Raw genomic sequence first — 14,348 nt, 5'->3', positions numbered from 1 at the left:
CATACGTGGCGGGAGCAGGCGGTAATTGTCAGAAATTCAGCGGGAGCAGGATTTAAAAAAAAAAAAAAGTCCCGTGCAGGGCTCTAACACACATAAACAGACAAGCCACATACTAACATACAGACACACATACTTACACAGGCAGAGACACACTAACATTCCCATACTCACATACATGCACAGACACTAACACTAAAAAACCCAGCCTGCCACTAACATACACTCTCTTTCCCCCGATTGGCTGCTCAAAGCTGTCAATCACTGGCCGGAAAGCGCTCAAATTGACATCAATGGAAATAGTTTACACATGCACACTGGGGCTAAACCGACCATGCTGCTATCATATGCATAAAAGTGAACATGGGGGCTGGGGATGGTCCCTTTAAGCAAGAGAGGGCCTATTATTCCTGTAATAGCCTCGTACTATGTCATGCATCCCAAAATACCAGACGAATCAACACACTTGACCTAAAGTACATCACATTAGTACATTATTTTGTAATCTCTCTTCCTACCCATTCGTCTACCATTACTACTTCCTAGTGTCACTTTTTAGGAGGCACAGTCCCTCATTGGGATCCAAATACTTCTGTCCTTTTTTCCCCTCAACAACATCCCTCTCTTCTGCTTGCTATTAGCTGTGTTTCGGGGCTCCCAAGTACTACTCAACAATGATGATAATCATGATTTTTCAATTTAAAAATGAAAAATAAGTCTTTGAAATAAGGCAAAACCATACCAATGTGCTTCAGCTACTCATAATACATGGACTAAACATCCATCGGTACCCCGGACAGCAGAGGGGCAATAGCAAACAGAACTGCCCTTGGAGTGCTGATGGTCACCATGATGGCTGCCCAGGAGAACATTATTCCAACACCAGAAGGTTCTGTACATAGCAATCTGTTTGAGAATACACTGATATAGTTTGGAAGAGAGCTGCAATTTCAACACAACATGTATTATGAGGGGCCAACCTCAATTAGCTTCTCCAGCAAGAAGCTTGTATGACTCTGTATAAAGCACAGTCAAATTAGTGAGATTTCTAGATGTATGCAGTATACAGGACAAGCTCAGGAGGAACCTTCCTCTACTGAACCTTCATAACTAGTAAGATGTGAGTTTAAACCACATCTAGAAAAAAAAGGCCTGGACGACGTTATATAGAATATAGGAATAAGAAGCATAATTCTAAATTATATGAGGCTTTTCTTTGGAACCATGCAGCGATACATCCACAGAGGTGAAAACAAAACAGCACAAAGTTTGGCACAGCAAAGAAACATAAGCCGTAGCTACACAACTCCTGAGACCGGCCCAGTCCAAATTTCCACGGTTTTTGTAACTCTGTATCCAATTATACACCATTTCGATAATTACATATTTACAGCCTTCCGCGAGACGGTGAAGGTTTCTTCTATTTGAAAGTTCAGGGCTCACTATAGATTCTGTCTGACGTGTATTCTCACATGGCGACAAAGGTTCGATTTGTTGATAAAGGTTTTGTGACACTGGTGACACTCGTACGGCCTTTCTCCTGTGTGCGTTCTGTAGTGCGCGACAAGATTTGAGTGTCTCGTGAAACATCGGTCACATACTATGCACTTGTGAGGTCTTTCCTCTTTAATTTTTCTTTTCCTCACCCTTGCATTTCTTATTAAACCATGAATGCTCTCCAGGGTGGCTGTGCTTAGGTCCCTCAATACGCAGTTGTTTTGCATGCTGTCAACAGCCGGCTCCTGATCATTTTCCTCTACTTCAAGATGTGCATTCTGACTAGACGTTTCATCTGAGGAGCTGTCTGTTGGATTAAAGGAGAGGATACAGTTAGGATAGGAGCTTCATGGAATGGGTTTCCATAGCCGAGCAGAAGCATGCAAGCCTGGACCGGATGGTATACACCCAAGGGTACTGAAGGAGCTAAGCCTAATTCTGGCCCAACCATTATCACTAATCTTTAGGGATTCTTTCAGCTCGGGCATAGTTCCATTAGATTGGCACAAGGCAGATGTTGTGCCCATATTTAAAAAGGGATCAAAATCTCAACCGGGTAATTACAGGCCAGTAAGGTTAATATCGGTAGTGGGGAAATTATTTGAAAGGTTGTTAAAGGTATACATTCAAGATCATATCTAGATCCATAATCCAATTAGTAGAAGTCAACATGGATTTGTGAAAGACCGGTCTTGTCAAACCAAGCTATTAGCATTCTATGAAGAAGTTAGTAAAAATATAGACCTGGGGGTGGCTGTAGATGTGACTTTGCTAAGGCATTTGATACGGTTCCGCATAAAAGGCTACTCTACAAATTAACAGAAATAGGCTTAGGGGCAAATGTCTGTATGTGGATCAGAAATTGGCTAAAATATAGAATGCAGAGGGTTGTTGTGAATGGATGTTTCTCAGCCTGTACGCAGGTATTAAGTGGAGTGCCTCAGGGGTCTGTCCTCGGTCCTCTTCTTTTTAAGAGCCAACATCAGTGCATGACCTCACAAATGCTCTACTGGATGAATGGGCAAAAATTCCCACCGAAACAAAACTCATGGAAAGCCTTTCCTCTGAAAGATTGAGACTATATTTACATAATATCATTTTGCACAACTTACCTGATGCATTAGTACTGAGGTTTTCCCCTGAAGACCAGTTTTGTTGGACAGCAGCATCGAGGGGATCTTCCTCCTTTATTTGTACCATTGTGACAGTATCAAATATTGGACCACCTGTTATAACAGAATCTGAAGTCAACTTCTATGTCCTTTTTAACTCTGTCTCAGACCACTTTATTTATTTACTGAGTGTAATAAGCAGTTAATACAATCCAACACGGCTGGTTTGTAAAGACATGGTTAAGGCAAAAATAAATACACAGGACAACTGAACACATGAAGGTGTTTCAAAGCCTAAATGAGTCCATGCGGAAGAAGTGCTATAACATTTCCAACTGGCAGGCTATGTTTGGGCACAATCTTTTTGAACTTCCTTGTGCTATCCTGCTGAGAAAATGTAGATTCATTGCTGCTTGTGACACATTTTTGATATAAAGAAATACTTTCTATTTTCAATATTTTCAGAAATAATAATAATCAGCTTACCCAATGCATTAGTACTGAGGTTTTCCCTTGAAGAACAGTTTTGTTGGACAGTGGCATCGAGGTGATCTTCCTCCTTTATTTGTACCATTGTTACAGTATCAACTATCGGACCCCCTGTTATAGCATAATCTGAAATCAAATTCACTTAAATTCTTAACCCTGTCACAGACCACTTTATTTGGTTTGTAAAGGCATGGGTTAAAGCAAAAATAAATACACAGGACAACTGACGGTATGAAAGTGTTTCACAGCCCAAAAGAGTTCATGCAGAAGAAGCTCTATAACATTTCCAACTGTCGGGCTATGTATAGGCACAATCTATTTCAATTTCCTTATGCTATCCTGGTGAGAAAATGTAGATTCATTGCCGCTTGTGACACATTATAATTAGATTCTTGAATTCTTGAACTTGAATGGTCTGGTATACGTAAAAAAACCAAATATATATATATATATATACATATATATATACACCGGTATTTATATAATATAGTTTTGCACAGCTTACCTGATGCGTTAATACTGAGGTTTTCCCTTGAAGACCAAATTTGTTGGACGGCGGCATCGAGGTTATTCTCCTCCTTTATTTGTACCATTGTTACAGTATCAAATATTGGTCCACCTGTTATAACGTGATTGTTCATATATGAATCCCCACAATATTTTACTGTTGATATCAGCCCTTACGCTCTAACCATCACTAGCACTCATCAACCGCTTTCCTTTTGTGCTGACAAGGTGCTAGTGCTACAATATTTGTAAAGGTAGATATTTGAGTATAATGCTACTGAGCTGAGAAGTTGCTGCTTTTTTTAAATAGTCAAGGTTGTCAGTTAAAAGATTCAGCAATCGTTTGCATGAAACGTGTACATCTCGTGTACATTCAAAAACTATTTTTTTACTAACAATAGTTTAAGAAGTTTACATACAAATGGCTTCCATCCATACCCTCCACTGTGCATTGGTCTTGGGGCTCCACACCTGATAATTGGTTCTTTTCACTGGGACTGGGAGAACAATCTGATAGGGGCATAAAAGAACCTGTTAAACCAAACAATGAATCATTCCAATGGCTATTATAAGCACGCCGATAAAACAGGTCAGTGCATTAAGTGTACATTGAGTTAGTGCTTCAGATCATAGATAAGTTGTCTTGCTGTAGTGAAACAAATAAGTTCTATTACAGATCGTTAAGGACTGGCAATACGTGATTGAATCGGCCTCATAATGCCAATTAGCCGTAAATATGGCACAGACTATTCTACAGACACAGTTTATCAATAGACTATACTACAGAATAACAACTACTGTCATATTCCACTGATCCTACCAAAGCCAGCGGGATTCTCCTCTCCTGTGATAGTTTTGTTGATTTCATAGCCTTCTTCCTCTTCCTTGATTAGGAAGTTTTTTTGAAAATCTAACGAAAACACAAAAAAAACAAGTCAGTCGCAGACTTGCTGAAAGCTGCTTGGCGTAACCTTTGTGATAGTAGCTGGCTGAGTGAGATTCAAGCAGTTGTCAGTCCATTTGAATTAATTCACTACATAAGAGCTGAGGCGTCTGCTTACTTACCAGCAACGGGCCCTGAAGATGACTTCTCTCCCAGAGACCCAGAATCTTCCTCTTTCAGATGCTTAATTTTCATCACTATTTCCGGTTTGACATCGCTACAACCTGAAGAAAGAAACAATCAACTTCACGTAAAGAAAACAACAGTACGGATAACATAATGATATTGGTATAGATGCAATGAGATCAGAAGAGTCAATATTGATTAAAACATAAGTTATTAGGTAATAATGATAATACAGATCTAAAAACAGCATTTAAAATAAGAAAATCAAAATGTCTAGGTACAGTCTCAACAAATAGGATAACACTGTATATCACACAAGACAGGTCTCGGTCTGTGATCCAGGACTTTCACAAATAACAAGCAAAGCTAAAAGATTTCTAATATGGGAGCCACTCTTTTGTGGCTCATATCCCCAGATTCATGGCTTAAATCAATTAAGCCTCAATCAGAAGTCCAGGATCAAATTGGGGAATAGACAAGGTCAAAAGCCCAATAATATATGGTATGGTACAGCAGACGAGAATGGTTCTCAGGTCAAACTGAAGAAAAGAAAGCCAAGCTCAATGCAAGCTGGACTTGAGCTTTTTTTTCTGCACTTTACTTAATATTTGTATGATTAGCGGATGATTTCTGCTTATAAAAGAAGCACCTACCTTTCGCAGGAACATCACATTGTTTCTTTTCATCATCCACGTAGCGGTCTTCTTCTGCCATTTTAACTTTCAATAATGTGTCCGGATTAAGGATTGAGTAGCCTGTTCAAGAAGTAGCAATGCACAGAATACGGTCACTCGGTTAACAAAGTACAGGGATTCGAGATATTGAATACAATTTCTACGACACAGCCCACAAAGGTAGAATTAACAAGCAAGTTAGGTGTTTTAGTGACTGCTTTCATATGACGTAATACAGATAAATAAAAAGCCCTGCAGAAATAAATTAGTATTTTTCCCAACATTCATTCTTTGAACCACATATTGGACCACAATTGAAGGGAAGAATTGCGAAATGTTCAGGTTATAGCCGCCCCCCCCACCAGCTGGAGGTGCCACAATGCTTGGTTCAAGATGATTAAACTATGGATTAAGTGTTAAAAAAACATTTTAGGCTGCCTTGATAACATAATTACAGAATATGTTCACACCATGAGATGGAACATTAGCCGAAGAGCATAAGAACTTGGAGCACGTTACAAAACATTAAAGGGCTTACTTTCAATGAGGGCCGTGGAAATCTGAGATCCCCTTGTGGTATTCTCATTAATCCTCCAGCATCAACCTCGACCATCTTGGAAAGTAAATGTGGCCCTGTTGCTGGCAGCTACATTTCTTGAACGTTGTCTTCCATTAAAATCAGAGGGGATTCATTCGACTTGGCAAACTTGAATTTACCAAGAAGCTCATGCTGTGAAAGGGTTGCGTAAATAAACCCACAGCGACCCGATTATTTTGTGAGCCCCCCTGTGTGCACTTTATAAATCCTGACACCGTACAGAAGATGTGGCATTACCCAGTGAAATCAGTGCTCCGTGCACGTCCTTCATCACGTCCTCGTAAAGCAGCCTTTGCCATTCTTCCAAAAGGTTCCATTCCTCTTCCGTGAAGCAGGCAGCGACTGAAGTGAACGCTATTGAAGCCTACGATACAATTATGCCCAAAAATATATTAAACGTAATCATTTTAATTAAACAAAGATGTCGGTTAGATAACGGCATGCAGGTTTATTCATAATAATTCAGTGCATACCCCCAAACGTGACACAGGTGACCAAATTGGGACACCTGTGAAAAGGGTGTGGCAAGAGGTGGGCTGGGCAGGGCCAACTCCAGATGTGGGCTGGACAGAAGGTGTGGACACCCGCCCGCCTTACCCAAATAGCCACCGAGGCAAAGATAGAGCTTGAATGGAGGCCTCCAATACTACAGCACAGAACGCCACTGATGTTTCACCTGCTTCACCTGCTTCACCTGCTTCGGCTGGTCGGGGGTGATCAGACTTCAAAACTATGTGAGTTTTTTTTTTCCTTTTTCTACCATTGACGTTATTTTGAAGAACTAATAAAATAGTAATCCTTAGTAATATATATTTCCTGATCTGATACATCTTCAGCATAGGTGTAACCACATGTCATTCAATGATTTTCTCAATTTCCCATGACCCCCCCCCCAGTAAAAACTGCAGTCCCCCTAGCAGTCCAGACAGGTCGTGTGATCCATATGTGGTTATCCAGCCAACAGCGATTGCACCTTAAATGCTACAGGTTCCTTACATCCTCCGGGCGCCTCTGTAAGGTTATGATCATAAATATGGCAGGGGGGTAACTCAAAATGTGATTTCACAGCTTAATGGCTGCCAAATACTGTCATTATACTACGGAGTAGATGGTTGTGTGGATAGAGTCTTTAATCAGAGTACGCGTAACATATTTCACTTAATCGGTCCGGATGTTAATATACGATTTCTTCATTCTGACTGCTTGCAGCAGAACCCATATTCCTGCTTACCTTAGCAGACGCCTTCTTAGCCATCTTCCTAGTTATGCTGTTCAAAGTTTCTAGTTTTGTTGCTTTAAATACTGCTTTGCCACAGCTGGGGGGGGGGTAAAGAAAATTATTATTATTAATTATGCAGCTACAACCTATGATGACAGTAATTATAAAGCATCATTAAATAGAACCATTGTATTTTTACTGCAAATAAGAAGCATTTGGCCCATCTAGTCCTTGGTCTCGTCTTAGATACGGGACTGCCATATACCTGTCTCATGTGTTTTAACTGCCATGCTATATTAGCATCTACCACCCCTGTTGGGAGGCTGGTCCAGTATCTACTATCCTCTTAGTAGAGAAAAACGTCCTTCCATTACACCTAAAGAAATATGCATACTTGCATCACGAATAATGTCATTTATGTGGTAAATTAATCTAGCGCCATACTAAAATACACGGGACCGATGCTTATACGATGACCCAAGAGACAGCCCCATATTAACCCTATTTACATAGAACGACGTTATGTGAATGTACCTTCGCCTGTTTAGTGCAATGGTTTACATTTAAGAGCTGACTTTTCCTTGAGCTTCAATGGATAAATATGAATCCCATTCCAAGCTGTGATAATCAAATAAAAATCCATTTACACAACAGTAATGCAGCCTCTACATGTTCGCACACATTCACTTCCGGTTGCAGCAGAGGAATGCGCATGCGTGTATCATCGAGTACGCGCTATTATCACATGAAGGGGGCTCTGGCGTCACCTAGTGCCAGTTTGTGTCTTTACAGACTTCTAGAGTAGTCGAATATTAATCACCCGTTTTGCTGCATACATCTGAAGCGTTTGCATTAAAAAGTACTTTTTGTATTTCATTCATTTTGTGGATTGCATTATGATTCCGGATAGCTATACCCACAGCTGACCCTCAAAATGTAACAATGTGCAACCATTATTTTGATTTAGAACATTAGTCTAAGCATGTGTGGCAGTTAAGTGAATTTTTAATTATTACTCTTTATAGAGTGTACTTATTAGTACTAGTAGTGCGTGTTGATAATACTGGACAATATATTCACCTGAGTAGTTTAAATTGGCAAGAAAGTTATTTGCCGAAACCCGGGATCGAACCAGGGACCTTTAGATCTTCAGTCTAACGCTCTCCCAACTGAGCTATTTCGGCTCGTAGTTTGACGTTTGACCCCGTCATACATCACTGGTCCTAAGATGCTACTACTACAAATATCGTCTTGTCGACATGGAAATAATATTTTTACTTTTGTCATTTGTACATCAGAAAGAAAGAAAATAAACAATCTGCACACACCCAGGACCTTTAGATCTTTCATCTAATGCTTTCCTAACAATGGCTTGGCTAGCTCCCCTAGCCAAGCCATTGTTAGGTGGCTAGCTCCCCTAGCCAAGCCATTGTTAGGTGGCTAGCCCCCCCCCCCAGCCAAGCCATTGTTAGGAAAGCATTAGATGGGAGATCTAAAGGTCCTGGGTGTGAGCAGATTGTTTATTTTCTCTCTGATGTACAAATGACAAAAGGAAAAATATGATTTCCGTATCAAGTCCCAACCGACCTATTTCAGCTTCATGGTTATTCATCTTGATGTAGCCTGCGTAAGGTGCCGCCCCTACACTATAATTTAAAAGTTTATATTAGACGTGTAAAAATTAAAAGAAAATTTGCCTCGATTGTTTTTTGGTCCATGTGCACCAAGTCTAAAAAATATAATCTAAGGTAATGTCAGATGTAACAATCCACTATAAAATGAAACAGGACTAGTGGGATATTTTCAGTTAATGTTCACATATACTTACTGTAAAGTAGTTCACTAAATGATCAGTTTAACAGAAGAAAAAATATCTGCCGAAACCCGGGATCGAACCAGGGACCTTTAGATCTTCAGTCTAACGCTCTCCCAACTGAGCTATTTCGGCGATATACATATACGGAAGTTAGGCAGCGAGCCGGTGGGTTGAAAAACTAATTGGCTGCCCCGCATTGGTGTCCCAATCTCTTTGTTTTTGTAAATCTAACCCTTCTAATTACATAGAAAAGTAATAAATAGTGGGTAGATCAAAAGCGTTATATTTTAGGTTACATTCATAAATACAAAGGTTTGGAGAAGATTTGGAAAATAATGAACAGCTATCAGAAACAACAACATTTTCAGAAATTAGTTATCAGTTTTAAACTTTATTACAGTTTATGCTGATGCTTCTGTTTAATGATCAGGGTGTTTGTTCATGGAACAAATCATTGATCATTAAACAGAAGCATCAGCATAAACTGATTAAATTTGGATATATTAGATTTTCCCAGGGGGGAAGCTTTAGTAAACACTCAGAGCTAGACAGCTTCTGGGAATAATTAAGTCTTGATCTGCAATACAAAATATTGATATGTGACATGGGTGTTATTTACTATTTTTAAAAGGTAATGTTTATGACCATATATGGCAACTCTCAGGGTTTGCCTCTAAATCTCCAGGTTTATTACACCATGATCAGGCATATTGTAATATCATACACTGTATTTATCTATACACAAACAGAGCAATTACCATTTGCTACACAAATCGATTCATATCATCTTTATTTTAGTTTACTTGCTTATCTTGCATTTCATAGAAATAAACTAATTGTAATAACTACCAGGTTAGTGTAATGATTCAAGAAATCAGAAAATAGACACGTTTTTAAATTCATTATTAGGCATCTTGTAAATCCCTTGTGTTTATGTTAATTATAAAATAAAACTTTCATTTTATATTTTCAGTTAATATTCACATATATTTACTGTAAATAAATTCACTAAATGTCAAGCTAAAGATAAGCAAAAACACTTGCCGAAACCCGGGATCGAACCAGGGACCTTTAGATCTTCAGTCTAACGCTCTCCCAACTGAGCTATTTCGGCTGCGTGTTCCAAAGTTGCCCAATCGTGTTTATATGGTCAGCGGATACTACTACAAGTGAGCTGCAAATATTGCGTCTTTTTATAAATCATATATTAAGCACACGGTAATAAAGTTTACATTATAATGAGATTTGCAGTTCATTAATAGCTATGTTCATCTTATTTATCTTTCTTATTGATCTTACTACCTTCACCATTCACTGTTAAGATGTGTGTGTATGAGACCACCCTGTATCTCGGATTTTGCAGCTGCAGATCACATGTAATAAGATTAATTACCATGTGAATTCGAACACATATAATGCACTAGTATAGAACCATAAGCATAAATCATCCTTATTGCACATTATAAAAACGTTTCAGATTTTATAAATCAACAAACCTAATACTCTGCTAATTGGAACACACAATGTAAACACTCACCCGAAACGTTCTCTTATAGCACTGCAACTGGACCCAAAAACAGACCATTCCGAAGTCAGGATGGCCGAGCGGTCTAAGGCGCTGCGTTCAGGTCGCAGTCTCCTCTGGAGGCGTGGGTTCGAATCCCACTTCTGACAACTTTTTTTTTTCTTTATCAAATAGTTCAAGCATTCCAACTTTTCTAGCATATACATAAAGTAACTGAATGTGCAAGTTGAAGATGCTGTTCCACTTAGAAAATACATTGATTGCTTTAAATGTATCCTTTCAGCTTTAATGACATAAAAACCTATGACCTGCGTTTATTATTATTCTATATTAAATGGATAAAATAGTGAATCGGATATATAAATATGTATATGAAATCATAAAGAGGACCATTCAGTTTCTCCCAAAACTTTCAGTTTACAGGTTTATACACTAATCTATGTAACTTTATTTACAAATTAAAACAATCAATATACAGTATGTCACAAAACGTGAGCACACCCCTCACATTTTATCGGCAACAATGAAGAAATGACACTCTGCTATAATGTAAAGTAGTGAGTGTACAGCCTGTGTAACAGCTTCTTTAGCAAGGCAGTGGTCGTCTTGGAGGTGTGTTTGGGGTCGTTATCATGTTGCAATACTGCCCTGCGGCCCAGTCTCCTAAGGGAGGGGATCATGCTCCGCTTCAGTATGTCACAGTACATGTTGGCATTCATGGTTCCCTCAATGAACTGTAGCTCCCCAGTGCCGGCAGCACTCATAAAGGCCAAGACCATGACACTCCCACCACCACGCTTGACTGTAGGCAAGACACACTTGTCTTTGTACTCCTCACCTGGTTGCCGCCACACACGCTTGACGCCATCTGACCCAAATAAGTTTATCTTGGTCTCAACTGACCACAGGAGATGGTTCCAGTAATCTATGCCCTTAGTCTGCTTGTCTTCAGCAAACTGTTTGCAGACTTTAGAAAAGGCTTCCTTCTGGGATGACAGCCACGCAGACCAATTTGATGCAGTGTGGGGCGTATGGTCTGAGCAATGACAGGCTGACCCCCGACCCCTTCAACCTCTGCAGCAATGCTGGCAGCACTCGTACGTCTATTTCCCAAAGACAACCTCTGGATATGACGCTGAGCATGTGCACTCAACTTCTTTGGTTGACCATGGCGAGGTCTGTTCTGAGTGGAACCTGTCCTGTGAAACCCCAGTATGGTCTTGCTCACCATGCTGAAGCTCAGTTTCAAGGTCATGGTTTCAAGGTCATGGTGATCTTCTTATAGCCTAGGCCATCATTCTGCAGAGCAACAATTCTTTTTTCAGATCCTCAGAGAGTTCTTTGCCATGAGGTGCCATGTTGAACATCCAGTGGCCAGTATGATTGTGTGAGAGCGATAACGCCAAATGTAACATACTTGCTCCCCATTCACACCTGAGACCTTGTAACACTAACAAGTCACATGACACCAGGTAGGGGAAATGGCTAATTGGGCCCAATTTGGAGCACTTTCTGGCCATGCACACAGGCAGCAGGAGATGTGTTCAGCCAAACAGATATCTTGTAGGGCATATGAGGCATTCTGCAGAATCCTTCCATGCATCTGAAAAGGGGACCACAAAATTTTGTGATCTTGCTAACTTGCCTATGAACCCCACTACTCACAGAAGTGTGTCAGTGGGGCAGCTTGTTTGGGCAACAGTGTCTGATAATCAGGACTGTGCTGTGAAATGAGGAGGGTAACAAGGTGTCACATCATGAAGAATGATTGCAGTGCAGTGTTATAAACTTCTATACATCTCCCGGGACCTCACTCAGCCTCTGGGGAGGAATGCCGTCTGCATTCCCTCCTTGATGCTCTGATTCAGGAAAACAGAAAATAGACATGTTTTTAAATTCATTATTAGGCATCTTCTAAATCCCTTGTTTTGCCATAATTGAAAATTAAAAGTGGTTTAGTGGAATATTTTCAGTTAATATTCACATATCCTTTCTCTAAAGAAGTTTACTAAATGTCGAGCTAAACATAAGCAAAATAGTCTGCCGAAACCCGGGATCGAACCAGGGACCTTTAGATCTTCAGTCTAACGCTCTCCCAACTGAGCTATTTCGGCTGCATGGCCCTGCTTTGCCCAATCATTTTGATATGGTCAGCGGATACTACTACAAGTGAGCTGCAAATATTGTATCATGAAGTACTATTTTTATTAATCATGTATTAAGCACCCGGTAATAAAGTTTACAGTCTAATGAGATTTTCCGTTCATTAATAACAATATTCATCTTATTTATCTTTCTTATTTATCTCACTACCTCCACCAATCCACCAGCTGCAGATCACATGTAACAAGATTAATTACCATGTGAATGCAAAGAAATGTAATGCAATAGTTTGATACAACCATAAGCATAAATCATAAAACATTCTTATTGCACATTATAAAAACGTTTCAGATTTTATAAATCAACAAACCAAATACTCTGCTTTGAAATTGGAACACACAATGTAAACACTCACCCGAAACTATCTCTTATAGCACTGCAACTGGACCCAAAAACAGGCAATTCTGAAGTCAGGATGGCCGAGCGGTCTAAGGCGCTGCGTTCAGGTCGCAGTCTCCTCTGGAGGCATGGGTTCAAATCCCACTTCTGACATCTTTTTTTTTTTCTTTATCAAATAGTTCCAGCATTCCAACTTTTCTAGCATATACATAAAGTAACTGAATGTGCAAGTTGAAGATGCTGTTCCACTTAGAAAATACATTGATTGCTTTAAATGTATCCTTTCAGCTTTAATGACATAAAAAAACCTATGACCTGCGTTTATTATTATTCTATATTAAATGGATAAAACAGTGATTCGGATATATAAATATGTATATGAAATCATAAAGAGGACCAGTCAGTTTCTCCCAAAACTTTCAGTTTACAGGTTTATACACTAATCTATGTAACTTTATTTACAAATTAAAACAATCAATAAACAGTATGTCACAAAACGTGAGTACACCCCTCACATTTTATCGGCAACAATGAAGAAATGACACTCTGCTATAATGTAAAGTAGTGAGTGTACAGCCTGTGTAACAGCTTCTTTAGCAAGGCAGTGGTCGTCTTGGAGGTGTGTTTGGGGTCGTTATCATGTTGGAATACTGCCCTGCGGCCCAGTCTCCTAAGGGAGGGGATCATGCTCTGCTTCAGTATGTCACAGTACATGTTGGCATTCATGGTTCCCTCAATGAACTGTAGCTCCCCAGTGCCGGCAGCAGTCATGCAGGCCAAGACCATGACACTCCCACCACCACGCTTGACTGTAGGCAAGACACACTTGTCTTTGTACTCCTCACCTGGTTGCCGCCACACACGCTTGACGCCATCTGACCCAAATAAATTAATCTTGGTCTCATCTGACCACAGGATATGGTTCCAGTAATCCATGTCCTTAGTCTGCTTGTCTTCAGCAAACTGTTTGCAGACTTAAGAAAAGGCTTCCTTCTGGGATGACAGCCACGCAGACCAATTTAATGCAATGTAGGGCGTATGGTCTGAGCAATGACAGGCTGACCCCCGACCCCTTCAACCTCTGCAGCAATGCTGGCAGCACTCGTACGTCTATTTCCCAAAGACAACCTCTGGATATGACGCTGAGCATGTGCACTCAACTTTTTTGGTTGACCATGGCGAGGCCTGTTCTGAGTGGAACCTGTCCTGTGAAACCCCAGTATGGTCTTGCTCACCATGCTGGAGCTCAGTTTCAAGGTCATGGTAATCTTCTTATAGCCTAGGCCATCATTCTGCAGAGCAACAATTCTTTTTTCAGATCCTCAGAGTTCTTTGCCATGAGG

At 40.1% G+C, this 14,348-nt stretch overlaps 1 protein-coding gene and 6 non-coding genes across 14 annotated transcripts; 2 read left to right on the top strand and 5 right to left on the bottom strand.

The window, feature by feature from the left end:
- Positions 1-1,189: 1,189 nt before the first annotated feature.
- On the bottom strand, positions 1,190-7,850 carry LOC128470761 (zinc finger protein 568-like). 8 transcript variants are annotated; one of them, XM_053452683.1, is made up of 11 exons: positions 7,697-7,850; positions 7,175-7,260; positions 6,181-6,307; positions 5,325-5,426; positions 4,668-4,769; positions 4,423-4,512; positions 4,041-4,133; positions 3,601-3,714; positions 3,093-3,206; positions 2,607-2,720; positions 1,190-1,801 (listed from the first exon to the last, which is right to left on the bottom strand). In XM_053452683.1, exons 2-11 carry the CDS (start codon positions 7,196-7,198, stop codon positions 1,440-1,442), a joined length of 1,242 nt encoding a protein of 413 aa, XP_053308658.1. In that variant the 5' UTR covers positions 7,199-7,260; positions 7,697-7,850; the 3' UTR covers positions 1,190-1,439. The 8 variants fall into 8 exon arrangements, with proteins under 8 accessions (XP_053308658.1, XP_053308659.1, XP_053308661.1 ...); XM_053452684.1 differs by having other exon boundaries at positions 4,041-4,112; XM_053452686.1 differs by lacking the exon at positions 3,093-3,206 and having other exon boundaries at positions 2,607-2,735.
- A 423-nt stretch (positions 7,851-8,273) lies between these two features.
- On the bottom strand, positions 8,274-8,346 carry TRNAF-GAA (transfer RNA phenylalanine (anticodon GAA)). The gene has a single exon. It is a non-coding gene; the product is annotated as a tRNA-Phe (tRNA).
- Positions 8,347-9,037: 691 nt separating this feature from the next.
- On the bottom strand, positions 9,038-9,110 carry TRNAF-GAA (transfer RNA phenylalanine (anticodon GAA)). The gene has a single exon. It is a non-coding gene; the product is annotated as a tRNA-Phe (tRNA).
- A 909-nt stretch (positions 9,111-10,019) lies between these two features.
- TRNAF-GAA (transfer RNA phenylalanine (anticodon GAA)) lies at positions 10,020-10,092 on the bottom strand. Its single transcript has one exon. It is a non-coding gene; the product is annotated as a tRNA-Phe (tRNA).
- Positions 10,093-10,569: 477 nt separating this feature from the next.
- TRNAL-CAG (transfer RNA leucine (anticodon CAG)) lies at positions 10,570-10,652 on the top strand. The gene has a single exon. It is a non-coding gene; the product is annotated as a tRNA-Leu (tRNA).
- A 1,892-nt stretch (positions 10,653-12,544) lies between these two features.
- Positions 12,545-12,617, bottom strand: TRNAF-GAA (transfer RNA phenylalanine (anticodon GAA)). The gene has a single exon. It is a non-coding gene; the product is annotated as a tRNA-Phe (tRNA).
- A 458-nt stretch (positions 12,618-13,075) lies between these two features.
- On the top strand, positions 13,076-13,158 carry TRNAL-CAG (transfer RNA leucine (anticodon CAG)). Its single transcript has one exon. It is a non-coding gene; the product is annotated as a tRNA-Leu (tRNA).
- Positions 13,159-14,348: the final 1,190 nt, after the last annotated feature.

The sequence above is a fragment of the Spea bombifrons genome, chromosome 12, assembly GCF_027358695.1.
Source record: "Spea bombifrons isolate aSpeBom1 chromosome 12, aSpeBom1.2.pri, whole genome shotgun sequence".
NCBI classification, from domain to species: Eukaryota; Metazoa; Chordata; class Amphibia; order Anura; family Pelobatidae; genus Spea; species Spea bombifrons.
This window is presented reverse-complemented; position numbering and strand designations above follow the sequence as displayed.

What these genes read in the sequence shown, in the direction of transcription:
- LOC128470761 (XM_053452683.1), bottom strand. Translation starts at nt 7,198, where the DNA reads ATGGCTAAGAAGGCGTCTGCTAAG. An exon ending in CGGAGCACTGATTTCACTGG is followed by an intron (nt 5,427 to 6,180) that starts GTAATGCCACAT and finishes CTTCTTGAACAG; the next exon opens with GCTACTCAATCCTTAATCCG. An exon ending in CCTCAGTACTAATGCATTGG is followed by an intron (nt 2,721 to 3,092) that starts GTAAGCTGATTA and finishes CTGTTATAACAG; the next exon opens with GTGGTCCAATATTTGATACT.